Below are 27,696 nucleotides of genomic sequence, written 5' to 3'. Positions count from 1 at the left end.
TTCAGATGGCTGACGATCTGATTACCTAACAGACCATCTTACATTTTTTTTTCCAAGCCAACCTTTTTTAATAACAGAGAATAAACAAGGTGCGGTGAGGGGTTTTGAAATTCAGGGAAAGTTAGGTGAAAGAAGCCTGCAGCATTCTCGCCCCGGGCAGTTAGCTGTTCGCAGGGCAGGTGGTCCTCTGTCTCTCCCTGGAACACGATGGCCCGGATGCCTCCACTTGTCCTCAGAGGCTCCTCTTCAGCAGTGCCCCAGGAGGTGACTCAGGCTGTGGAAGAATTCACAAAGGGAAGAAAGCACCGAGAGTGACGTTGTTATTCACTCTCCAAGAAAGGAGAGGGGCATGGTGTGGAGAGAACCACCGGCAGTGAGGGAGGGGGTTTGAGCTTTTACTGGATTATAATTGGAATAAAAAGGTGGGGGGTGCTGTTGTGTGGTGCCTGGGCTGTTGTAACACAGACTGAAGTTTGTTCCAGTGTTATCTTCTGCCTGTGGCTATAGGGAGTGGTCAGTTCTGTTCTTGCTTCCAGTAACTTCCAGCCCTGGGGACAAGATCAGAAGAGTAAAATGGCAGTCATGTTTAACAAGGCAACATCTGCTCAGCAAATGGTGCCACAATAGCAAAGGGTGCTGACTTTATTCGTTCAAGAACTAATAAATGAATTCAGCAAAGTAGCAGGACACCAAATTAACATTCAGAAATTGGTTGCATTTTTGTAAACCAATAACGAACTATCAGAAAGAGAAGTTAAGAAAATAATTTCATTGCAATTACATCAAAATTAATAAAACACCTAGGAATAAATTTAACTAAGGAAGCAAAAGACCTTTACTTGGAAAACTATAGGGCATTGAAGGAAAAAAACTGAAGATAAAAATAAATGGAAGCATGTATACTGTGGTCATAGACAGGTAAAATTAGTATCACTACAAAGCAATATAGATTCAAAGCAATGGCATTTTTTCGTAGAACTAGAATAATCCAAAAATTGATATAGAATCACAAAAGACCCCAAATAGCTAAAGCAACATCGAGAAAGAACAAAGTTGGGACTACCTGATATCTAACTAAGGCTACAGCAATCAAATCAGCAGGGCACTTGGCATAAAAACAGACACTTAGATCAATGGAAGAGAAAACAGAATCCAGAAATAAACCCAAGCCTTTGTGGTCAACTAATCTATGACAAGGGAGGCCAGGATATACAATGGGTTAAAGACAGTCTCTTTAAGAAATGTGTTGGGAAAACTGGACAAAAATGCCAAAAATAAATAAATAAATAACTAGGCTACTGTTGAAACCAGAAAAGCTGGTGTTCGTGCTGCCTTGCCTGTCCCCCACCAGACCCAATAAGCAGAGACAGGGATTGAATCTTTATGGGTGCTTTTTTCGGATGTCTAAGAAGTGGTGGCGTTTGTACCCTAAGAAACCCTCTTACATTTCTCTCGAAGCCAGCCTTTTTATAACAGAGAATGAAGTGCAGTGAGGGGTTTGAAATTTGGGGAAAATTAGATTAAAATAAGCTGCAGCATTCTTGCCCTGGGCAGGCAGGCACTGTCTCTCCCTGGGACACAATGGCTGGGATGTCTGCAGCGGTGCCCCAGGAGGTCGCCTGTCTCTCCTGGGAGTGGTGGGCCTGCACCTGCAGTTCCTGAAACAATAGCTTTAACAGGTGCATTATCTACCAGGCTTATTAACTGTTTACCAAAATTTTCCAACTCTTGAGTCCCCTATCACTGTCTTACACTGTATGCAAAAATAAACTCAGAATAGATTTAAAGACTTAAATTTAAGCCTGGGAACCATAAAACTCCCAGAAGAAAACATAGTACACTCTTGGCATCACTTTTTAGCAATATTTTTAGTTTATGTCCCTCCAGGCAAGGGAAAGAAAAAAAAATAAACAAATGGGACTACACCAAACTAAAGTTTTTGCACAGTAAACAAAACCATCAACAAAACAAAAAGAAAACTAACTGAATGAAAAAAGATATTCACCAATGATATATCTGTTATGGGGTTAATATTCAATATACAAAAACTCATATAATACCAAAAAAACAAAAACAAAAACCACACAACAATCCAATTAAAAAGTGGGCAGAGGGCCCTGGCTGGTGTAGCTCAGTGGATTGAGTGCAGGACTGCGAACCATACAATTGCAGTTCGATTCCCAGTCAGGGCACATGCCTGGGTTGCAGGCCGGTTCCCTGCAGGCCAGTTCCCAGCAGGGGATGCACTAAGGCAACCATACATTGATGATTCTCTCCCTCTCTCCTTCCCCCCTTCCCCTCTAAAGATAAATAAATAAAATCTTTAAAAAAAAAAAAAAAGTGGGCAGAGGACCTAAACAGACATTTCTCCAAAGAGGACATACAGATGCTCAATGTCACTAAGCATCAGAGAAAAGCAAATCAAAACCACAATGAAATATCAGCTCGCGCCTGTCAGAATGGCAACAAATAGTACATTTTGGTGATAATGTGGAGAAAAGGAAGACCTCCCTCATTGTTGGTGGGACTGAAATTTGGTGAAGCCACTGTGAATAATAGAAGTTTCCTCAAAAAATTAAAGGTAGAACTACACAGTTCCTCTTCTGGGTATTTATCTGAAGAAATCCAAAACACTAATTTGAAATGGCATATGAACCCGTATGTTCTTGCAGCATTATTTACAATAGCCAGGATACAGAAGCAATCTAAGTGTCTGTCAATGGATAATGAGTGAGTAGACAGGTGGTATATATACTCAGCCATAAAAAAGAATAAAATCTTACCTTTTCAATATTATGGATCTAGAGGGTTATGATGCTAAGTGAAATGAGTCAGACAGAGAAAGACGGATACCATATGAGGACAAACAAACAAATGAACTAGAAACAAACTCACAGATACAAAGAGAAAATTGGTAGCTGCCAGATGGGAGAGGGAATGGCTAAAAAAATGGGTGGAAGGGACTAAGTGCAAACTACCAGCTGTGAAAATAGTCATGGGACGTACAGTGCGGCACAGGATACATATTGTAATGACTAAGTACTAGGTGTCAGGTGGGCACTAGACTACTGAGGTGAGCACTTTGGAAGGTATAGGAACGTCTAATCACTGTGTTGTACATCTGAAGGTAATTTAACACTGTGTGTTGGCAGTAATTGAAAAAGTAGGTTTAGCCTGGGCCCGGAGGCTCAGCTGGTTGAAGTGTCACCCAGAATACCAAAAAAGGTGGCGGGTTCGATCCCCAGTGGCAGCCAGCAGTCTCTCTCTGCCCCTTCTACTCTCCACAAAGTCAACTTTAAAATACCCTCGGGTGTCAATTAAAAATTGAAGATATGAAGACATAAAAAAAGAAAGGGGGGCCCAGCCAGGTAGCTGAGTTGGTTAGAGTGTCATCTTGATACACCAAGGTTGTGGGTTTGATTCCTGGTTGGGGCACATAACAAGACTCAACCAATAAATGCATAAACAAGCAGGACAACAAAAATTGCTTTCTCTCTCTCAAATCAATCAAATAAATAGATAGATGGGTAGATAGATAGATAGATAAATAGAAAGAATTCTGACCCGTGTGAACACAGATGAACCTTGAGGACATTATACTCAGGGAAATAAGCCAATTTCTAAATGACTCCACTTATGCGCAGTACTTAGGCAAACTCAGAGAGACAGAAAGTAGCCTGGTGGTTGTCAGCAGCTGGAGTGGAGGGTGGAATGTAGTTACTGTTTACTGGATATAGTTTCTGTTTTGCAAGACGAAAAGAGTTCAGGATCTGAATGGTGGTTAATGTTTGTACAACAGTGTGAATGTACCTAATGCCACTGAACTGTGTACTTTAAAAAATGGTTAAGATGTCGAATTTTATGTGTACTTCACCACAATAAATTTTTTTAAAAATCTGAGATATTAGAAATTGGAGCCAGAGAAGTGGCCCGAATGTGCCCCTTGGTTACTCCCTGTATGCCTAGCGGCAGCCTCTCTTTACGGACGACCTTTGAACAGCGTGGAGGGAAGGGGTGGGTGCCGTCCCCGACGCCACCCCAGTCGCAAATCAGTGTAACTTCTGACTCCCCCCAAAACTTAATGGCCATATAGCTGTGGGGATGTAAAAATTAATTTTTCCTCCCACATTCTAAACTCTTATAGCTAGGTTAAAAATCAAACTAAGAGATATTAACAGTAAAAAAATATCCAACATTTATTATGGGTGGCCATAATAAATGGCCCACATGTGGGGAGGCCATAAGAATCTAAGTCCTGACGACACATTGGGCAGTTGAGACTTATATGCCATTTCGAAGGAAGGAGAAGCAGGGCAGGAGCCTGGGAATTCAAAGTGGTCAATTCACAGGTAGAAGAGAGCAAACGTAAAAATCAAACTCTCACTGGGCCACCTCCTGGTGGCCACCAATGGCTCACAGAAGGAGGTTTGGGAGGCAGGCGTTGCTGCCTTCTACCACCCTTAGTTTCTGACAGGGTGCTAAGGCAATGCTCCCTTCCTTCACACAGTTTTTTCTGTCTGAATTCCTTTAGGCAGGTAAGGGCCCAGGTGTTAGTTTACTGAGTTTTTTGTTTCTTAATATATAAATTTTCCAAGAAGCATATTTTCGGGTGGCAAAAAGTTTGGTCCTCTCTCAGTGCCTACGGTGGACTAGAAGCCTTATCAGTAACAAAAACAGCTGATTAACACATTTTTGTATGTTACATGCATTTTATACCATATTCTTACAATAACATAAGCAAGAGAGAAGAAAATATTAAGAAAATCATGAGGAAGAGAAAATACATTGACAGTATTTATTGAAAAAAAAAATCCATGGAAAAGAGGGCCTGTGCAGTTCAAACCCATACTGTTCAAGAGTCAACTGTATTTATTAATCACATTTATTCTTTTAGCTTTTCTGAGTTTTTCACACAGCTCCATCAGTTCCCTCCTCCTGAGATGTTCTCCTGCTTATATTGTGTGCATTCTGGTTCCAGCCACATGGCTTGAGGCAACATCCAGTGTTTCCTTCATCTACAGACACAACTTGAAGCAAAGTTGGAGTAGTGGCCAAACAGGTATAACACTATGGCTGGGGGAAGGGCAGTATTGGGTAATTGGGGGTGGCCAAAATCGGGGAGCAGAAAGAGAATGGGGGGAGGCCAGGTAGGCCGTCTCCCACTTGGTTGGAAAGTCTGCTCCTGGTTGAAACTGGTTCGCTCACCCCAAGCCAGCAATATCTCAAGGTTCAGACTCTATTTTGAGTTCCCATGTCCACCAAACCACTTTTTCTTTCCCATCCACCTCACCCTTGGGGTTCGATGCAAGGAAGGCTGGGGTCACACTAGCCACTACCCTGTTTGTGTTTTATCCACTTATATTTACATGTTGCTTCCTTTAAATGTGACAGAGCAAGACCTCCATTCTCTTCCCTTTGCACCCTCAAATGCCCACTGGCATGCTTTTGGCTGAAAGTAGCACCTAAAAGTGGCCGAAACAAATGGGAGTTTGCTTTCCACCTGAAACAAGAAGCCTGGAAAGAGGCACCTGATGGCTTGTTCAGCAGCTCAGCACTTGGGGATTAGGTTCTCTTCACCTGTCCTTCACCAGGTGGCACAGGTCCACACATCCACAGCTACATTCAGGGCAGGAAATGGGAAGGAATAGGCAGTACCAACCACATCCATTTCTTTTATCATGAAAGTACAAGCTTCCTCAGAAACCTGAAGCAAACTTCCAATTATGTTTTACTGGTGAGTTCTCGTATGATTACCCTTACCTACAAAGCAACACAGTAGAAAGAGAATTTAGCATTTCCAGCCTGTAGAGGGGGTGGTAAACAAAGAATAGGAAGCCAATTATTTTCCTTTTTTTCTCTGCGTAAGTTTTTGGTGAGTTATATAGAACATCCTGATTCTAACCAATATACCCAATGAGTCACTGCAAAATTCTCTAAGAACTCCAGTCCAAAGAGTTCTTCTTTTGAAGTCCAGGCAGCGAAAGACCTGGAGCATCTGATCATTCCTGTAGTCAGTGCAAGTTACAGAGATCCCAGGAGATCTCCTTGAAAGGCTAATTTTTCCCCCTCCAACTTCGTGCGTTAAGGGTCTACTCATCACTCTTCTGCACTAAAAGGCCAGTTGTAATTTTAAAAAAAGGGGAATTGAAAAAACAGGAAACTGACATTTTTGGAAGTATAAGAACAAGCAGGAAAAGGAAAACAATGACATTTGGTTGATACAGATCATTTGATTTTTTAAAGAAAAAAATAATCTCTTGTGGTTAACAAAAAAATTTCAAAATTTAGAATTGCCTATGAACCTAAAACTACTCTTAAAAAATACAGTCTTCAGACTTCCAGCCAAGATGGAGGTGTAGGTGGAAACACTGTGCCTCCTCACACAACCAAAATTAAAGACAACAACGATTTAGAAACAAAAACACAACCAGAACAGACAGAAAATTGAACTGTACCAAAGTCTGACAACAACGAACCATTTATCCAGACCAGTAAGAGGGGTGGTGTCGGTGGCCCAGAGAGAGCGGTTGCAGCAGGAAAGGGTGGTGGCTGCCAGACCCAGGAGTGCAGGTGGCCCGGGGCTGACCGTGGTCACACAATTGCGCTCAGATAAACTAGGCAAAAACAGGCAGCGAGTCAGATTGTGCAACTCAGGGCTCCAGTGCCGGGAAATAAAGCCTAAAAGCACTGACTGAAAAGGTGCCAGGAGAGACTCCCAGCCTCATAGGAGAATTTGCTGGACAGACTCACAGGGTCCTAGAACGTATACAAGCCCATACACCCAGGAACCAGCACCAGAAGGGCCCCATTGTTCTCTCTGACTCCACCCCACAGACAGTGTCACAACCCAGACACTGGGTTGCCCCACCCTGGTGAACACCTAAGGCTCCGCCCCTCATCTATAACAAGCATGACCTGATGAAAAAATAATGGCTTAAACGGAAGAACAGATCAAAGCTCCAGAGCTAATACTTTTAAGCGACCAAGAGACAGCCAACCTATCAGATGTACAGTTCAAAGCACTGGTGATCAGGATGCTCACAGAACTGGTTAATTTTAGTCACAAATTAGATGAAAATATGAAGGCTACACTAAGTGAAATGAAGGAAAATGCACAGGAAACCAATAGGGATGGAAACAAAACTGGAACTAAAATCAATCAAGTGGACCAGAAAGAAGAAAGAAACAACCAAATAGAAAAGAATGAAGAAACAAAAATTCGGAAAAATGAGGAGAGGCTTAGGAACCTCCAGGACATCTTTAAATGCCCCAACATCTGAATTATAGGAGTATCAGAAGGGGAAGAGGAAGAGCAATAAGTGAATAACTTATCTGAACAAATAATAAAGGAGAACTTCCCCATCTGGCAAAGGAAATAGACTTCCAGGAAATCCAGGAAGCTCAGAGAGTTCCAAAGAAGTTGGACCCAAGAAGGAACACACCAAGGCACATCATAATTACATTAGCCAAGATAAAAATGAAGGAGAGAATTCTAGAAGCAGCAAGAGATAAGGGAACAGTCACCTACAAAGGAGTCCCCATCAGACTGTCAGCTGATTTCTCAAAAGACACCTTACAGGCAAGAAGGGGCTGGAAAGAAGTATTCCAAGTCATGAAAACCAAAGACCTACAACCAAGATTGTTCTATCCAGCAAAGTTTTCATTTAGAATGGAAGGACAGATAAAGTGCTTCTCAGATAAGATAAAATTCAAGGAGTTCATCATCACCAAGGCCTTATTATATGAAATGTTAAAGGGACTTATCTAAGAAAAAGAAGTTAAAAAAACATGAACAGTGAAAGGACTGCAAACTCACAATTATTAACAATCACACCTAAAACAAAAGCAAACTAAGTGGACACCTAAAACAGGAACAGAACCACAGAAATGGAGATCACATGGAGGGTTAGCAACAGGGGAGTGGGAGGAGGAGAAGGGGGGAGAAGGTACAGAGAATAAGTAGCATAGATGGTGGGGAGAAAATAGACAGGGGGAGGGCAAGAATAGTGTGGGAAATGTAGAAGCTAAAGAAGTTATGACACATGGACATGAACTAAAGGGGCAAATGTGGGCAGGAGGGGGTATACAGGGAGGGGGGAAGGGGACAACTGTAATGGCATAATCAATAAAACACATTATTAAAAAAAAATAGTCCTTAAAAAAATGCACAGCCCTGGCCGGTTAAATAAGCGTGCAGGCCTGTTCCCATGGCACACGTGGTGTGTATGAGACGTTTTTGGTTAAACAGAAAAGTGTGAGTTACTATGGGTTGGGTGATGTGCTATTTTCCAAATTAAAAACAGCAGAGCAAAAAGTATAAACAAATAGTTGAATTAACAATAATTCACCTGCCAATTTCATACAATGTACAAAGCAGCTTTCTTTGATAAGCCAAATGAATCAAATCATATCCTCTAATATAACAAACATGAAAATAAGCCACATTTCATGTTTTGCACATTTTGGGTTGGTTGGTCAAAAGGTTCATTTAGTTTTTTTCCATAAGACAGCTCTAGTAGCACTTAGTTGTTTTTAACTTCATTAGAAACAATTTTGTTAGATTGTATTGTGACAGCTGTCATATCAGCATGCATTTACAAAAAACCTTACCAAAACTGGTACATTTTTTTTAAAAGATTTTTTATTTACTTTTAGAGAGAGGGAAAGGGAAGGAAGAAGAGAGGGAAAGAAACATCAATGTGTAGTTGCTTCTTGCAGACCCCCCACTTGGGGACCTGGCCAGCAACCCAGGCATATGCCCCGACTGGGAACTGAACCAGTGACCCTTTGGTTTGCAGATCGGTGTTCAATCCACTAAGACACACCAGCCAGGGCAAAATTGGTGAAATTTTGTGCAGCCATTTTAATACTTTAGATGAAAAAAAATATATAACATTTTTGGCATATTATGCTTTATTTCAAAAAAGGTAAAAATGCAAAAAAAAATTTGTGCAGTGTATGGAGAAGGTGCTATGACTGATCAAATGTGTCAAAAGTGGTTTGTGAAGTTTCTTGGTACTACTGACATGTTGGCCAAATAAGTCTTTGCTGTGGGGCCATCTTATGCATTGGAAGATGTTTAGCAGCACCCCTGACCTCTATCCGCTGGAAGCCAATAGTGGGAGACAGCCAACATACTCAAAATATCCAAATCAATCAAGTTATTGGTGAAAATGAAAAATGTGCCTTTTATTTTATGGAAAAAACTAAACGGACTTCTTAGCCAATCTAGTACTTTCTAAAAACAGAACCCATAAGTAAAGAAATGCACATGAAAACAGAATCTATAAGTAAAGAAATGCTCCTAAAGAAAAAAACAATTCTTATGAGGGCCAAATAAACTCTTTCTCATGTATTTACTTAAATCTGCTCTCAAGGTAAACAAATGAGAAATCACGAGTTTAGTCTGAGAAATCAGAATTAGGGGTTTTATAGAGAGCCCTTGGACATCATTGGGATCCACGCTTCCATTTCATAGATGGAACTGAGATAAAAGTGCAGTGACTCGCCTAATGCTAAGGCCGTCCTAGTAAATGGCAGCCTCTGGGCTGGAAGCCACAGTTCTCATGTCCGGGATGGCCCTGTACCCTGCACCGCACTAGTTCCCAGACTGACACTGGCCTTTTTCTTGGCAAATTTCTTTTTCTTTTTAACCTTAACAGTACCAAAAACAAGTAAATGCATGACTGGATCAGCCCCTAGTGGGCTTGCAAAATTGTTTTTCCAAAGTACCTGCAGTTGGCAAAAGTAACTGTTGATTATATTAATAGCAACCTACATGACAAGAATACATTCGGGAGCTCAGGAGCCAAAAATAAAAGTTCTTTTCAGAGCAAAATATTATCCATTTCAGAAGCAGCTGCCCTGTTTCTAGGCATACACAGGATGTTTGGTACTCTACAATCTTAATTCTGTAATAATAAATAACCATTACAATAGAAGTCTTAGACTCACAAAAAAGCAGCCAGTTCATGTCAAGCAAGAATGAATATTGCTTGTAACACTGCAGGCTGCATTAGCAAAAGAAGCATCTATACTCTTGGATGCCATGGCCCACCTCTCACATGCAGACAACTCAGCCCACTCCAATGTGCTTCTTGCCATACTAAGGTCAACGATAAACTGTCAATACAATGGCTACTCTTCTGTCCGTGTCTACCTTGATCTCCCAGTAATATTATCACATTTGTCTACTCTTGCTTCCAATATCGTCATCCTCATCTTTCTCCTACCCTTTTGCAGAATTATCTTCCTCTACCGGTATATGCTGGAGCTCCTCCAGGTTCAGTTGTACAATAGAACGCCTTTTTGCTTTATACCAAGCTCATCCTGGTCTGTTTCCACCCTTATTGAGTATATTCCAGTAACTCCCCAAGTTTTATCTCCACTCTAAGTCAAAAATTTCCTAATGCCTACACCTGTATGGTTATTTGGTTAATGCCTTTAACTGGATGCCTCAAATCAAGATGGCTACATATAAGCTCATCTTCCTTCTCCCTTGTGTTTCCTGAGAGAATGGCATCATTCTCCATCATGCTGTGCAAACCAGATATGTGATCACCAACTTCACTGTCTCCTGTGCCCTTCATTTCCAGTCTCTCTCAAGTCTGGTGGAGTCCATCTACTAAATTCTCTTCAACGTACTGCCTCTCCTGTCACACCACCAGCCTTCCAAGTAATCACATCTCATTATAGTCTCCTGGCATCTATCTGGTTCTCCTCCATTTGTTTCAAAACACTGGGGTTGACTGTGACATTGCTCACCACACACCCTCTTGCTGTTCCTAGATTTCTAACATAGCTGACAGGATGGTCTATGGTCCCAGGCCAGCCTGCCTTTCCTGGCTCGTGCCATAAACTATCTCCCCCTCCCCTACACTCCATCCTTTTTGCAGTTATTTACACTCGTAATTCCTCCAACCAATGGGCCTCTGCCTATGCTACTCCATTTTACCAGAAATGCAATCACCTCCCTTGGCTTAGCTCACTTCCATGCTTTCATCAGATTTCAGCTCAGCCATCCTTCCCTCATGGACACCTTCACTGACAGCCAGAGTGGGCCAGAGTGTTTGGTTATATGCTCCAGATAATCACGTTCCTTTTATTTTATTTATTTTTATAGAGAGGGGAAGGAGAAAAAGAGGGAGAGAAACATCAATGGGCTTGCCTCTTGCACACCCGTACCTGGCCCGCAACCCAAGCACGTGCCCTGAGAATGGAACTGGTGACCCTTTGGTTCCCAGGCAACCATGTCCCTTTTAGCATAATAAACTTACTTTGCTTTTATTTCATTAACGTCTATCTTTTCTGCTAGACAGATGTCTCTTGGAAACACAGGACTGTCTTTGCACTGTGCCTAGCACAGCACCTGACATATAACACACATTAAATAAGCCTCTGCTGCTGAGTGAAATTATTGTATTTCTAATGTTAGCAAGCATAATCCAGTTCAAGTCTGGAAACAGAGATGCGGAACAGGCTGTGTCCAACACACCTGACCTCCACGCTCTGCATCAGACTTTCGAGTGTGGCCATCCTACACACTCGTTCCCCCCACTACTGACCACTGGGGTCCATGTGACGCACTGGATTAACGCTGCTGCTCTTACATTTTCCACAAAGGTGACTAATGACTTAAATACAGCCACGTTAGGAGAGTATTTTAGAAAATGAAACAGAAGAAAGCTTGGTTCATTTCAGGGAGAGATTTCTTTTTTCTGATATTTTAAAAAGAAAACGAGGATTTTGTTTCACTGGATTCCACATATTTAGGAGCTGGACAGGCCAGCGTTCCCGCTGCGCGACCACAGAGATGCTATTGTTCTTCCACTGGTCCCAACACAGCACAGAAGTAAAAACATCAGGGTCTCTTTATTTGTACCAGGTGGAAACAGAAGCTCAGTCATTTAACACAGGGTGAAAAACGAGGGTGGCGACACCCACAGCAAGTGCAGTTCCTCCCCGGCACCATGCTGTCACTATGGCAGGTCCTGGTCACCTGGCACATTTTCCTCCAGGAACTTCCTTTTCCCTGGGAAGCTGTCTTCAGGGCCAAATATGTTTATCAGCCTCCAGTTCCAGCAGTACATATTTCTTTCATTAATAGATATGAATGTATATGTATATATACATCCATATCCCACCCTATCTTCCTCCAACTTTCTCACTGCGTTCCTATTGACATAGTCATTTATTCGAACCCGCCCCCCAAGTGGTATTTACAGTTAATGAGCATCTGTACATGGCACGAATGACCTCAGCTGTTGGTGCACAGAAGTCACATAATTCTCACTGCGTCGCAATACTTTTCTCCAGCGTTTGGAAAATAATCACATGTTCATTTAGACACATACACACAGAGAATGTGGTACACAAACAATGCCTGAGGCCCATCTGTAAGACAAATCATCTTATACTTCTTATTCTTAGCACAAAATATATTTTCAGAAACTGAGAAGAAACAAAGAATATTTAAAACCCAAATAGAAAACCACACATACTAATCATACAACAGAATGACTGATACAAAATACTGTCAAAATAGATTTTCTTTGAGGCTTTCCTTTCAAATGGGTCAGGAAAAAAAATCCTACAAAATACACATGGCTCTTCATCCTCTTAAGAGTTGTTTTCTCATTTAAAGTTTAAAAATAATATTTAGAAAAAGAATTATTTATTACAAGAGGGTTCATCTAATATTATGAGAGGTTATCAACAACTGCTTTTGAAGCTCTAATGTCAAGAAGCTGGAAGACAGAAATAAATTTTGCAATTAAATATGTGGTACTATTTATTTCTTTAGGTGGGACTCATGTATTTCCCCTATACCCTAATTTTAAAAAATTCCTTAAAAAATTTATAGAAGTAGTTAATTATTAGCCATTTTTCTACTCCTCTTTCAAATCTTTCCTAACATTTTCACCAAGTTTCTGCTCAGTGTTTGGAGAGCATTTGCCCTGACTTATTGTGTAAGAATTTTCCTCAGCCCCCTGGGCAGCCAGACACAGTTCCCTCCGAGTCCTCGGTGCCAGAGAAAGCTCCACGGACGCCTCAACTGGGGCAGCAGTGGGCGGTGGGAGTAAGAGCAGAGTGGGGGGGGGGTTAGAAATTACCAGCATGGGCTCAAAGAGGCCAGGAGAACAGTTACCAAGATAATAAGAAACCTTATTTCATCTATAGTCTTTCCTTTGGGCCATTTGAATGGGGAGTTACTTTGTTTTTTAACTAAATGTAGTTTCTAGAATTCACTGAAGGCCCCCTTAAAAACCTAGGTTTTTTTGGATAACATATAACTTAAAAACCTAGGTTTTTTTGGATAACATATAACTTCTTTTTTAAAGAAACATTTAGAAGATTTTTTTTCTTTATTTTTGGAGAGAGGGGAAAGGAGGGAAAAAGGGAGAGAAACACTGATCGTGCCTCTCGCACGCCCCCAACTGGCATGTGCCCTGAATGGGAATCAAACCTGCAACCTTTCAGTTTGTGGGATGTCCCAGTCACCCAGCCCACTGAACCACACCAGTCAGGGCTGCATAATCTCTGACGTCAATTTTCTATTAGGAGAATGTTACTTTTGGAATTGGATTTTGTTTTATGGTCTTTTGTACTATGTTTTCTATAAATTATATTTCACTTTCTATAAATGAAATAAGCAGGAAGTTTTACTAAACCAACTAAGATGGAAATGCTAGATTTAAATTCTGATTTGAACACTGGCTGAAATTATGATAGAGTTCACCCTGGGGACCACCTACCAGGAGGTAGAGGAGTCTTCTGCATCCTTTTTTGGAATAGTCTGAACACTTAAAACCTTGACACATTTGTAGTTCAGTGACAGGAAGTCCTTTGTCACTACTAGGGAACTTTAATTTCATGTACTTCATTTGGTATAAACCATCCTATATAATTCATACCATCATCATCTTTGAAAAGCAGCATGAATTAAGTTTCTGAAAAAAAGTACACTAAATTAAAAAGTCATTATTTATAAATAAAATTTCCTTTGTGTCACTTCTTATAAACCATCATTCAATGAATGTTGCAATGTAATTTTTTTCCCCGTCTTTGAAAGCCATTCGCACATTTCACATTTCGTAATCTTCTTGGGGTAACTTTCTTTTCTCCACAAAAAGCCCAATTAAGGTCGTTGTACCAGTTTACTCTTACTTCCTTCCTGTTCGCTGAGTTTAAAATGGGTATAGGCGAGAATGCCGAACAATGTACACAACATGCCGAGGCCCTGGTTAACTGACAGTGGATCCTTAAATAAAACATAGCCGCCGAGCAGAGTAATGCAGAACTTGAAGTGTCCAAACATGTTGTAGCTGAGGTTTCGGATAAGGATAAAAAGGAATAACAAGTCAGATGTTATATTCATACTCACACGTGCACGCGCGCATACACACACACACACACACACACAGAGCAATGGCTCCTGGGGGCTGGAAAGAACTGCAGGACACACTGACTGAACGGCAGGGCCTCCTCCCCCAACGTGAAGAACAAGAACCTCAGTGAAGCACTGGGTCAATCCTACTTTCTACAGGCAGGTTTTAGCAAGTAGTAAGTGACAGGAGACTGCTTCAAGTCTCCCTACTGGCCTCTCCAAAGAAGAAGAAAGGGGCTACAATATACGGTAGGGAAAGGAGTTCAGAGTGATGTACAGGGAAGATATTTTGTACAGCAATTTATGGTTCTGTTTTAGAGAGCCATTTCTAATAACAACTACTCTTGGAAGTGAGGTGAGATGTGCAAGGCACCAGAGAGCTGACTCAAGGTAAGCACACCCAGCATGCTTAGGTTTAGGAGGGAAGAGGGGAAGGGGAAGAAAGTAACAGTGTGCACCAATGACATGCCACGCACTAAGCACCAGGTGTACCAGCTTTAATAACAGTTATCAATAGCAGTACTTATGCCTAATAAACATCTGCCAGGTGCTTGACTCATACTCCCTCAAACACTCATAACAACCAACATCGTAGGTACTATTTCCCCCAGTTCGTAACTGATGAGGGTCAGGGCAGAGCGGGGCCCGTGCACCTGAATCTGCTTGATTGCAAAGCCTAGGCTCTTTCCTCCGTTCTGAGGCCGGGCCCATGGCGCAGCCTGGGAAGGGCCTTCTGGGCAGGAAAGTGTGGGCCCTGTAACGGGGTCCCTGAGCTTGCCTGACCTGACAGGTGATTCCTGAGAGACAGAGGATCTTCCCAAGGATGTTCATTAGAACCATAATCACAAGTGCTTTATTTTCAATTGTGAGCTATTTTTGAGTGCACTGGCTCTAACACTTCGGCATTTCTTTACTCCTCAGCCTCTTTTAAGTAACTTATGATGTGTTAAAGATATTTATACCAGAGGGAAGGCACATGTAAAGAAATTCTAGAGTGAATCTTTTGTCAATTGAGAAAAGGAGAGGTCTCTATTTGCTATGTACAATTCTCTCTAAATTTCCACTCTGTTCCAGTTAAACTTTCACTTCAACACTCTGAAAGCACCTGTTGAAACCACCAGCACCCCCACCCTGTGAAACCCCTTCATCTATGTCTTCCCGCACCTGGCCCAGCAGTGAATTCCCCTGCCCTCGGCTGCCACACCACTCTCCTTCCTTTTTGCCCTATTGCTGCTTTCCTGCCTCTGCTGCCTGGCTCCTCTCACCTCTTGGATCTCCGAACACTGAATGATCCAGTACTCAATCTCTGGGCCTCTTTTCTTCTACTTGTTTGCTTAGCTATTTCAACCAGTCTCACTGCTTTAAACACCTACACACCACTGATTCTCTCGGGACCACCCCCAGCTGAGGCTCTGAGCTCTTGGACTTGTCGCCCAAAACTGAACACGTGCTCTTCCTCCCCACCCCCAAACCTCAGCCTCAGGGCTGTCCCACCCCCACCGATGGCAACTACATTCTACCAGGTGCTCAGGCAAAAACCATCCGAGTCGCCTTTATTTCCTCTCGTATTCTCCACATCCAATTTGTCAGCAAAATCTGTTGTCTCTACTTGAAAATATATCCAGAATCCAATCCCTTCTCACTATGTCTGCTGCTACCATCCTGGTTCCAAATCACCATTATTTCTAAATTAGAACAGTACAGTGGCCTCTTGACAGTTTCCCTTCCTGCCTTGCCTCATTTAATCCAGTGGTTCTCAAACAGGGCTTACTGTGCCACCTGGGCAAGATCTAGACATATTGTTGGTTCACATGACTGGGGGAAGCGAGAGCTCCTGGATCTAGTGGGTGGAGGCCAGGGCTACGCTGAACATCCTACAAGGTACAGGACAGGCTCCTGCAACAAAGAATCATCTGGCCAAAAAGGTCAATTGCATGGATTTGGGAAAGCTTTTAACACAGCAGACCAGAGTGACCTTATTAGGATATAAGTAAAATCACACTATTTCTCTGCTCAAAACTCCAATGGTTTTCGTGCTCACTCAGAGTCATCATCCTTAGGTAAGGGCTCTGCTCCACCTGGCTCCCTGTCGCTGCCCAGAGCCCACCGCACTCCACCCTCCGCGTCACCCCAACCACTCTGGTTCCCTGCTGTTCCCTGGGGCCTCTCACCCACCCTTCCCTCGCCCGGAATGCTGTCCGTCCCGATCCCCAGGGAGTGACCTCTTTTTCTTCGGATCTTTACTCAGAAGTCCTCTTCTTAGAGAGAGGCCTTCCTGCCTTCTCTCCCTAAAATTTAAACTCTTTCCTCAACATTTCATATCCTCTTCTCTGCTTTATTTTCTTCTCTTTGGCAATTAACACTATGTAACACTAATATGTATATTACCTATTTTTTTGTTTATAGTCTAAGCCTGTGAGAGCAAAGATTTTTGTCTATTTCACTATATCTCCAGTGTCTGACATATAGCAGATATGCAATATGTAAATACTAAGCCAGTGAACAGTTTATATTGGGTGTTCAATGCCTGCTGAATGGATCAATGTTAGCAAGGGCACACACTCGGATGCCCTGACTTGGCGGCATGGTACAGAAGTTTTGGGATCAGACTGCATGATTCGAAATCTGGATACAACCCCGCTCAGGTGCACAACCTTGAGTTATGCAAAGTCTCTGCACCTCCATTTCCTCCTCTGCAAAGTAAAATAACAAAGTTTACCTTGCAGAGCTGCTATGGGAATTAAATGCCTAATATACACGAGGTGATTCAAAAAGTGCCTGGCACAAAATAAATACTAAGTGTTATTCTTTAAAAACATTATTATCATTGTTGTTATTTGTTGATAGTTGTCAAATATGCTGCATTTTTACTTTGACGACATCAGTGTTCACTCATTTACGTGAATCAGAACCCTACGACACACCACTGCTGAACTACCTCTCTGACTTACAGAAATCCATCCTCTGCATCTGCCCAAGAGTGCAGCAAAGTGAAACGAGAACAGAAACAGAATGACGAGCAGAATATTAAGAAGGCACTTGAGTTTGGTTCAGGCCTTCAAAGTATGACTTCATTTTGTGACATAATACCGAGAAAAACAGGCACACCCATATCCACATAAGTGCAAAAACATCCTAAAGTTCAGAAGTCACGTAGGTCAGTTTCAGAGGTCCGACTATCTTCTGCTACGTGGATAACCACACCTCTATTAACACGGATAACTGAGAACTGATAGACAACCCGAGCGCCCATCTCATTATTCACTCCACAAATACTTATCGAACCCCACTATGTGCAAGGAATGGTTCTCATATTAATTCTGATAAGGAAAATGACCATCTATGACTTTAAAAAATTCAAAAATGATCATGATATGAAAAGCTAATTCATTTCCCAGTTCATATTTCTTTAAATTTCTACAGACTCTAGTGTGGAATGAGATGTTAAAGATTAAAAATAGCTACTCTACTTAATTTAGGCCATGTGATAGTAATTGTGAGACTCAAGGAATTGATGTGATGGACTTTTAGAAAATATGAAAGACCATGCATTTGTGAGCCATCAGGAAAAGGATACGTGACTGGTGAAGTGTTCCCAATGATCCAGTAGATTGACAAGTTCACCATGAACGCTGTGACTCCAGACAGCAGCACCATGAACTAGGAGTGGACAAAAGAATCATTAACACAGCTCCAATCAGTATAATCATCAAGTACAAACACATTTCATTAGGTATTTCTAAAGACTCGAGTATCAACCATTAGGAACAAGATTTTAAAAAGAATCAACTTGAAAGACAACAAAAATTGAGAGTAAAAAATATTCTGAAATGTAATTTTGTCTACAAAACTCAAAGAAAAATTCCCCAATAATATCCTGCCTCTGAATGTGCATTTCCAGTTTTGCTTTTATTTATCTGAAGAAAAATTACTTTTTAAATATAATACATGTTCATTATAGAAAAATCAGAAAATAAAGATAAGCAAACAGAATATATCTCAACCACCCACCACTATTAATACCTTAGCATGGATCCTTCAAGATCTTTTTTCTATTGAATTGTCCATATTTGTTCTCACTTAAACTGAATCAATGCGTAGTCATGTACACAGGTTGGCCATGCCATGTGAGGAACACGACATGTTCTTGTCCTCGAAGAGCTCAGATACCACTTACAGACATAATCAAAGCCGTGATAATCACAGCTGGCACTTACATGGTACTTATTATGTGCCAAGGATTGTTCTAAAAGCTTCCCATATGTTAATTTATTCAATCCTCACAAATACCATGAGGTAGTAAATACTATCCCATTTTATAGAAGAGAAAACAGAGCACAGTGAAGGAGAGTGACTTGCCCAAGATCACACAGCCAGGAAGTGGCAGGGTGGAGATTAAAACCGAGTGGTGTGCTTCTGGAGTCCCCGCTCCTAACCCGCTCCCTTACGCTACCTCTTCACACATGCAAGTGAGGGTGCAATGCAAGATTTCTGGCTCAGGCAATGAAGGGAAATGAGCTCCTTCACTTACAGGCAAACAAACAATAAGTTCTCTGTGAATCTCTAGGCAGGACACGTCATTTTGGGCTGGGATAGTGAGAAAAGTCTTTGGATTTCAAATGTAAACATTATGGGAAAAAAAGGGGGTAGGATTCCAAGCAGAGGGAACTTCGGGCCAAGGCAGGGAGGCATGAGAACACAGGGTGGGCACTCGGGGCAGTGAATAAGACAACTTGGCCGAGGACAGGGTGACAAAGTGGGCTGTACCACTGTGTACACACGTAACATTCTCTACAAACCCACCTCACAATATTGTTTCAAAAGTTACAATGTCAGTTTCTACTTCTGAAGTGAGAGTTAAGATAAAATATTCGCTATAACAGCAATTAGTAATAAGTTTAAATTCCAAAGAGATTGATAAGTCACATTTCAAGATTCTTCCTGTCCCATGTGAGTTTTATCGGTTTTTAGATCAGTGCAGTTAGAAGCTGGAGTTGTGCCCTATTTAGGTGAAAATAGTAATATGTCATTTGTTTTATAAAAGTCAGGCCCATTAACTGTTCAACGAAAAGCAACTTGCTCTTTAAAGATTTTAAAAAACTGTTTCTAGGCCTGGCCAGTGTGGCTCAGTTGGTTGGGCATCATCTTGCAAAGTGAAAGGTCCCTGGTTCTATTCCCGGTCAGGGCACATGCCTGGGCTGTGGGTTCACTTCCTGGCTGGGGTGTGTACAAGAGGCAACTGATGTTTCTCTCCCTCTATGTCTCCCTCCCTTCCTCTCTCTAAAATAAATAAAAAATAAAAAGAAAAATTAAAAAAAAATTAAATTGTTTCTAGAAATATATTATTAATTTTATTGAGTTCATAGAATGTTACATACCAATTTGCTGATGACTTAGCGTTAACAATACAATTACGAACTCTCCTTTGGGACAATGATGCCCCCTAGGGAAATTAAAGGGACCTTCCCTTATTTAAATGGCCTCAGACAGCTGGGCACTAGGTTTCTTTGATTTCTTTTATGACCTTTCTGCTGCTCACCTTTTCCAAATCTGTCAGGGGTCCTATCACAAAAAACTTCTCCCTTTCCAATTTAAGGCACCTAAGCTGCAATGGTTGGAAGACCAGACCACCAAGATAACTAGAACTTTTGTAAAATTAGAGGAAATATCTCATCTAACTGTTGGCCTAATGATTTCTACTTTGGAAAAAAGGGTTTATGTGAAAGCATGTGAATTTGACACAGCTATCGACCTGCTCACAGGCAGCACAGTGGGGTGTTTAAGAATATGGACTTCGCGGCCAGAATGCATGGGTTCCAACGCCAGCTCTGTTTGCTCGCCGTGGGATGTTCACTCAGTTACTTAACTCTCCCTTTCCTCATCAGTAAATACAGGGAGAAGAACAGTATGTATCCATACAATGAAGCTGTTATCAGGATTAAGTAAGTTAATACTTGCAAAGTGCTTAGAACAGTGCCAAGAACAGACCAAGAGCTATGTAAGTTTAAGTTAACACCACCAACAGAAAAGACATCACTATGGACTGTGTTCCAAAGCCTACAGTTATGGGAAGCAGACATTTCTTCCCTACATTGGGGATTATACTTCATATCTTACAATGTCCCCGAAGTACATACCCCTCTGATCTACAAACTCCACTCTCAGGATTCTGCTTCACAGAAAAAAGTACCAGTTCATGAGGACACACAGGATGCTTATTGCAACACTGGTCACAGTGGTTAAGAATTAGAACTAGAATTATTTATATATACAGGCATTGAAAAGAACGACATAAAAAGACTTTCATGAGATATTAAGTGAAAAAAGCCAGATACAGAAAACCATGTGATATGATCCCATCTTTTTAACAGAAACAGAAATGTTTACCTATGTCTATATTCATGTGTGTGCTGCCTATGTTGGTATATGGGCATGTGCACCATGGAGAAAATATGGAAGAACAAACACTAAAATGCTGACATGACTGGCTTTAAAGGGCAGGGAAGGGGTAATGAGATGTGGAAATGAGTGTGGGTAGGAGGGCTGGGGAAAAGGAATCCGTCATAAAAATGGCACATATAATAATGCTCCACGCAAAGAAAATTATACATACATACAAACACACATGCATGCATGGATCTACATATCTGAAAAAGAGATCCACGAAATAATCACAAAAATGATAAAGGTGGTTATCTTAGTTTGGCAGGATTCTGGGAGGCCTTCACTTTCTTTATATTTTTATGTATGTTCAAAATCTATACAATGACCATGTATTATTTATATTATTAAAACAAAATCAAGCACAAGAGAGACAGTTACCTACAAAAAGGAGCTACTGTAAGACTGTCGGCTGATTTTTCCACAGAAACACTACAGACCAGAAGGGACTGGCACCCAACATTCAAAGTGATGAAAAGCAAGGAGCTACAACCAAGACTACTCTATCCCAAGGCTCTCATTTAAAACTGGAGAAATAAAGAGCTTCCCAGAAGAGAAAAAGCGAAAAGAGTTCATTACCATCAAACCAGTGTTACAAGAAATGTTAATGGGACTTCTTTAAGAAGTCCCATTGTTTATTTCCTTAGAAGAAGGAAATAAACAAACCCCAAAACAAAACAAAAATATGTAAGCCTGTATTTTCACTGTAAATAAGTAAAATGAAAATAAATGCCCAAATTCTTGGTGGGCTATACCTTGGAATGGCCAGAGCAGTAACCAGGCATCAGCAGACCTGAATTTCAGGCCTGGGTTTGCCACTGACTACCTGTCTGACTTTAGGCGAGTACCCTAACCTTTCTGTGTCTCAGCTTCTTCATCTAAAAAAAAAAAGTAATCCTTACCCTGCCTCCCTTAAAGGCTAATTATGAATATTAAATGTGAAACTAGATAGTGCTCTGCAAGTTAAAAATGCATTAAGAATGGACTGATATTACTTTGTTTCTTGACACTAAAACAATCAGAACTCACCAGAGCAGTAACTGACCAGGGGCCAAACAGTCCTCCCTCTTCAAACAGGGGCTCAAAGAAGGGCACGGTGACCAGCAGCATGGCAGACGACATCGGAGCCTGGTAGTACAGCAGCTGCATCGAGTTCACTTGCAATTCATGCTGTTTGGCTCCTACCCACTAAGAATTAGGAGATGAAACCAGTTAGGCAGAAAACAAACAGCATTATTTCTTAAAGGAAAGATGCAACTCTAGCCGCAGAGGTGGGAATGTGGGGCCCAGGGCTGGGGGAAGAGGAAATGTCTAGTTATTCTATAAGATTTCAAATTTCAATGACATGTATAAATGTTCTTTAAGCACCTTGGATGAAAGGAGTTTTATAAAGTCAATGTGTGATCATGTGTTGTTTTCTGAGTTATAAAGAAGGAGAAAAAAAAATCCATTCTTCCCTCCTGGTCCTAGTAAATGGAGAAAGCCCATGCATACATGAGCCCACAAGCATAAGAAATCTCAGGGAAATATGGCAGGAATGGAAATTGCACAGATGCTGTGTAGAGACTTCACTTCTTTCTAAGTGAAAGAACAGACTGGGTGGGGGGCAGGGCATCCTAGTTAGAGACTGACAGGAACCTCGGTTATCCCAGGTGGCTGCCAATGTATGTGGCTAGAAAGGTATGTGAGGTCTTCTCATTCACTTTAAAAATCCCAGTCAATGGTAAAAGGAATATTCCTCCTTATGGATGACTTTTCTGTGGGTAATCTCCCACCAATACACCTCAACAAATCAGATGATCACAAACCCTAAACAACTATATCATTTAGTAGAACCAACACCTCAAAGCCTCAAATCCCATCAGCCCTCAAAATGTTCCACAAATCTGTTTAAAGAAAGCTCAATAGGACTATTTGCATAAGATGTGGCAAGAACAGCCAGGCCTTTGAATCACTGCTCCTCCATAATTTTCCTTCCTGTAGGTCTGGGTGTCCTGTTACACGTACTTCAAAAGTCTATAGACATTGACCTAGTCAGAAACAGAAGAGCGGAAATCTGACACATGCTCCTACCAGCCTTAACCAAGGGTCTTCTGTGAACATGAAGGACAAAGAATTGATTCTTCTGCTGCTGGCTCCGAGGGGCACTGCAGTGAGCAAGGCGAACGCAGACAGTATGCCTGCTCTTCTGTCCCTTCAGCGGCCTCACCCGGACGCTGCGTTTCTCCGACACAGAACCACCTGGAATCGTGGTGAGTCAGGGCCTGCACTTTCCCTTTCTGCAGTGCAGCCTGGCTTCTGCCCACCACCCCTCTAAGGAAACTGCTCCCCCAAAGGGCACCACCACCTCTAGGAGTCCCACCTGAAGGGCTCCCTACACCCTCCTCCTGCCGGAGCTTTCTGCACAGCCTGCAGTTTCCCTTGGGAGAACTTGACCTCTGGTTTGCACTGTTTCCTCACTCACCTCTTCCTTCACTTACTATTTTTAAGGCAGATATCTGGCCTTCCTTTTTTATCTTCATAACTGATTTCTTTACTATCCGCTGACACCTATAGCTTTGACCTCTTTCCTCGAGCATCCTTAAACTCCCATCTTTAACAGTCTACTGGCCATCTTTACTGAGATAACCTATAGGGACTTGTTCAAAATCAAGCCCATTACTTCCATCCCAAATTAATTCCTCCTGTGTTGCTCCAGTGATTGATAAAATCTCCTTCAAGGATCAGGCTCCTTACTTTTCTCACTCCCACATTTAGTCAAATCCCACAAATTCTTTCTCCAAAAGGTTTCCTGAGTGTTCTTCCTTACCTGCTTCACTACCACTGTCCTTGGTCAGCGCCTTCCTGTCTTCCCCTGGGACCATGGAGAGCTTCCTAACTGTGCTGCCTGTTACCCTTTCTTCCTATTCACTCCTCACAGCCACCAGGGTCTACACTCTTTTCCTGGTGCCTGCAGGATGGACAGCACATTCCCTCAGCAGGACGTTTAAGACTGCCATCTGACTCACCCAGCCCAAGGCCTTGTCCTTCCAGAATGCCACTCTAGTCTCACCAAACAAATCAAGTTCTCAAAAGATGCTCCATGCACCAATGCAAAGAAAGACCTCTGCTACATTTCTGTGCTAAGCAAATTTATGTGTGTCCTTCAATTTGAATTGTTAACTTTTTCAGGAAGACGTATCTCACCACCCTCTGGTAGGGTGACACTTCCTCCCTGGTGTACCGCAGAACTTCCTTACACCCTGAGCTATCCTGCTTATGATTAGCTGTTTACATGTGTTTCTACAATACTGGATTGTAGCTGCTTTTCATCTTTGTAACCTCAAGCCTGAGCATAAAGCAGAAGAAATGTCTGCTGAGTGAATGAATGAGTCCACACTCTTTCTACAACTAACTCTAATACCTAATCTCTCATCTTTTAACACCCCAGCAAAAATAACTTAGAAATTATACCTGCATCCAATGGGAAAATACAACTTTTTTTAAAACAAATTTTTGTAGAATATACCTATTTTGTAACATTACTTTTACTATTTGCTAATAATGGAGAACTCTGTGAATCTGCTGGTCTACAGTCATTCATTGGTCAGTATCATTTCAAACATCTACCTGAGGGATATAGAATCCTTTGATTCTAATCCATAAGAGTGTTGAGACTTGTGTGAACCAAAATGGTCACACTGGCATGAACAGTGAGTACTCTGAATTTAAATGATATATAATGAATACAAGAAAATCTAATGTTCAACAAATAAAATTTCTTGCTATATTTAATAAATAGTTAATCCATACTGGGAAATAAAAAGTTCATTTATCAAAAAAGAATGTTCATTTACTGTAGCTAGTAACAAAATTTGGGTGTACTCACTGAAGTACACCCAAATATAAATTCCTGAAGCTCAGAGCTGAGCTTCCTGGGATTACTCTCTGCAGTAAAAGTCAGTATCTGGGAGTCAAGTGACAAGAGAGAGTGAGTGCTCCATCCTCTCATGCCACTGGTGTCTTTTTTAGATTGTGTCTCTGCCACTAAAGTAGGTGTTCAACCTCCGAATTTTCACATAACAATGTTTCTAAAGTGATCAGTATTATGAAGTTTAAGATGCTAAGGCTGTATTATTAAACTCCTAACACTCAACAAGGAAGTCTCAGTTTACAACCAGTGGATGTTAGCAAAAAAAAGTAAAATTGGTTATATATTTTGATTCTAATTTCCCCATGCAGGCACCCCTAGAATTTTCAGTCCAAGGTTTTCAGTATAGAGAAAATACTGTTTCACTGCATGCTACCAAGTTACTTTTCCCAACTATATAAAACACAAAAAATACACTTGTCCAGATTTTATGGTAATGAAGTGGATCCATGAACAGATTTTTGATGAATGCCTGCTACATGGATAAGGCACTGTGCTAGTACAAGAAGTGAAATACCCACTGCTATAAACTATTCATACAGACAAAGAGTTCAAAGCCAATATTTAAGTTGTAAAAGCAGAATATTTTTGAAGGCAAAGATTTATAAATCTTTTCCTCTCAAATTTGTGAAAGTGTGCTCACTCTTTCACAATAATGTTATAATTGAAGAGTAAACAACAAACGTAACCAATGAAGTCAGTTCTCAGGTAAAAAGTCTCACTGCTCATTTTGTGAAGACGTCCCCCCAAATAATATAACACCACCCCACACTCAGACTGTTAAGCATGGGTGTTATACACTTACAAACAGGGAGGGAGGCAATTGCTGGGCATGAAGTTTCTGTCTCCTTTCTTCTCTTCAGCTTGAGTCGGCCAATTTAGGCAAGTATGCTTTCTTCCTAACAGTTTATTGTCTCTATACTGTATTTTCTAAACCTTGGGATACAGCTTCAAAATTTATGAACTCTGATAAAAAGGCAAATAAAGAAAAAAATTACCAACCACTTGATAAAGGGATGTAACTAAAACACCAAGAGCAGCAAACACCATTCCAAGGAAATTAAACTTCACATCGTAATAAGAATTTAGGATTACACCTAAAGTTATAGGAATCTGTAAAGAAAAAGAGGTAAATGTTGTTCAGATTAAATTCAAGAGTATGCCATTACAGGGTTAATTTTAAAAAATCACTGGGAAACAATAAGCCTCTATAAATTTTTCTTCTTTTCTATTTGAAAACACTGACTGTTAATCCTGTTTCTGCAAAGTTAAATATGATAGTCCTCATTATGTTCATTTAGTGAATATAACTATTTAATTCTCATTTAATTCTACTTAAAATAGAATTAATTCTATTTAAAATCTGGGGGTAATAAATCAATGCATTGCACTTTTCAAGAAATGAATACAACATACATGGGCACAGAAGTAAAAGAACTCCAAAACTAGTGGCTAAACAACATATAAACATATAACAAAAGCATTCGTATCTTTAGTATTGTAAGTTATTAATGCTAAAATGATTTTAGTTAATACCCTTATATTTAAAAATACAGAAACATCTGCAGAACGTCCCTGCTGACATAGTCTGAAACATATTTTATTCTAAACTTTTAACGTTTATCATACAGTCTGGTTCCCCTGGGGGAGGTGTGCTTTTTTCAGTTTGAGATTTTGCAGATAATCTGATACACTGAATTGCACCACCCAATACAGCTTTCTTTTCTTACCGATCACAGCATTAAAGAATATCTAACAACAGTTATTAAAACCATTAAAGTACACTCGGGGTAGGAACCCAATGGAGTGCCAGGGTGGCTTTTTTCCATATCCCCCAAATGAGCCTTAAGTTCACATGCTTACAGATGACACAAGTGTGGATTTTAAGATGATGGGAAGGAGTATGCAGCAAGGTTAAACATTCAAATTTCCCGGTGAAAAAGAGGGTCTGGGAGGTGCGCCTTGTGAAGCTGAAGCTACTCACCAGGGTGAGCTGTATTTTGACAGAAATGGTTTTCTTGTAGTAGAAGGTCTGGATAACTATGATCACCGGCGTGGTCATGGCCTTGGCCAGCTGATAGGTGCCTATGGTGTTGTTCTGCAGGGAAAGGTTGGTGAACACCACGAAGCCACAGAAGCTGAGAGCCAGGAGGAGGAGCTTGGAAGGCGGCAGACTTTTGGGGGCAAAGATGTTCAGCTTCTGGCAGAGGAACAAGCCCAGCCAGGTGACCACAAAGTGCACCAGGGTCAGGCTCATGTTGGGGAAGCCATGGTGCACATAGATCCATTTGTTAAGGAACACGATGCAGATGGACACCAGCAGGTTGACTAGCAGCCCGGCGGCGATGCGCCCATTGCCCCGCACTCGGTCTGCCAGCGATGCCATGACCCCCACGAGCCAAAGCCGTTCAGCTTGGGAGAGGGACGCCCGATCTGCCTCCGGCCGCCCTTGTCCTCCCCCCTCCTCCGCTACCGTGCTGGCGCAACCACTAGTTTCAGCTCCCAGCGCGGCAGAGAGTCCTAGGCGAGCAGAAGCGGCGTACACTGCTCTGCCACCGCCCATTGAGCCCGAGACTACGCGGCAGCGTCCCTTGCGCCCCGCCTCCTACCACGTGACTCGGGGCGCCAGCGATTCCGCCCTCAGCTGTTAGCGGAGTGGCCTCTATCCTGCGCAGGCGCATTGGGCTCCACCGGCAGAAAGCTGTATTTTAAGTCCTGTACTTCCACTTAGTCGCCTAACCTCGATCTTGGCGGGTCCCATCTTGGACCTTTTTCTCGATGTTTGACATTTCCTGTGTTACTCGATTTACTAGACTGCTGCTCTCAAGCTGATGGAATGGGCTGTACAAACGCCATTGGTCAATTTTACGTACAAGGGGGGCGCTGAGCAATTTTAGTCCTCCAAACATAGAGAAGTATATAAAAGTTCATCAAGGATGAAAAAAAAAGTTCATCCTTG

The 27,696-nt window shown here is 41.6% G+C and overlaps 1 protein-coding gene across 2 annotated transcripts; it reads right to left on the bottom strand.

Annotated features, from left to right (window-relative positions):
* SLC35E3 (solute carrier family 35 member E3) lies at positions 1 to 27,318 on the bottom strand. Of its 2 annotated transcripts, XR_008390955.1 has the most exons (6): positions 26,722 to 27,318; positions 25,740 to 25,850; positions 21,857 to 22,015; positions 17,964 to 18,046; positions 13,755 to 14,324; positions 1 to 548 (listed from the first exon to the last, which is right to left on the bottom strand). XR_008390955.1 is itself a non-coding variant. In XM_037136721.2 (5 exons), the coding sequence occupies exons 1-5, from the start codon at positions 27,298 to 27,300 to the stop codon at positions 14,138 to 14,140; spliced, it is 1,119 nt and encodes a 372-aa protein (XP_036992616.1). In that variant the 5' UTR covers positions 27,301 to 27,318; the 3' UTR covers positions 11,096 to 14,137. The 2 variants fall into 2 exon arrangements, 1 of the variants encoding a protein (XP_036992616.1); XM_037136721.2 differs by lacking the exon at positions 1 to 548 and having other exon boundaries at positions 11,096 to 14,324.
* Between the last annotated feature and the right edge of the window lie 378 nt (positions 27,319 to 27,696).

Source organism: Artibeus jamaicensis, unplaced genomic scaffold, assembly GCF_021234435.1.
Source record: "Artibeus jamaicensis isolate MK-2021 breed Jamaican fruit bat unplaced genomic scaffold, CSHL_Jam_final contig_233, whole genome shotgun sequence".
Lineage (NCBI taxonomy): Eukaryota > Metazoa > Chordata > Mammalia > Chiroptera > Phyllostomidae > Artibeus > Artibeus jamaicensis.
This window is presented reverse-complemented; position numbering and strand designations above follow the sequence as displayed.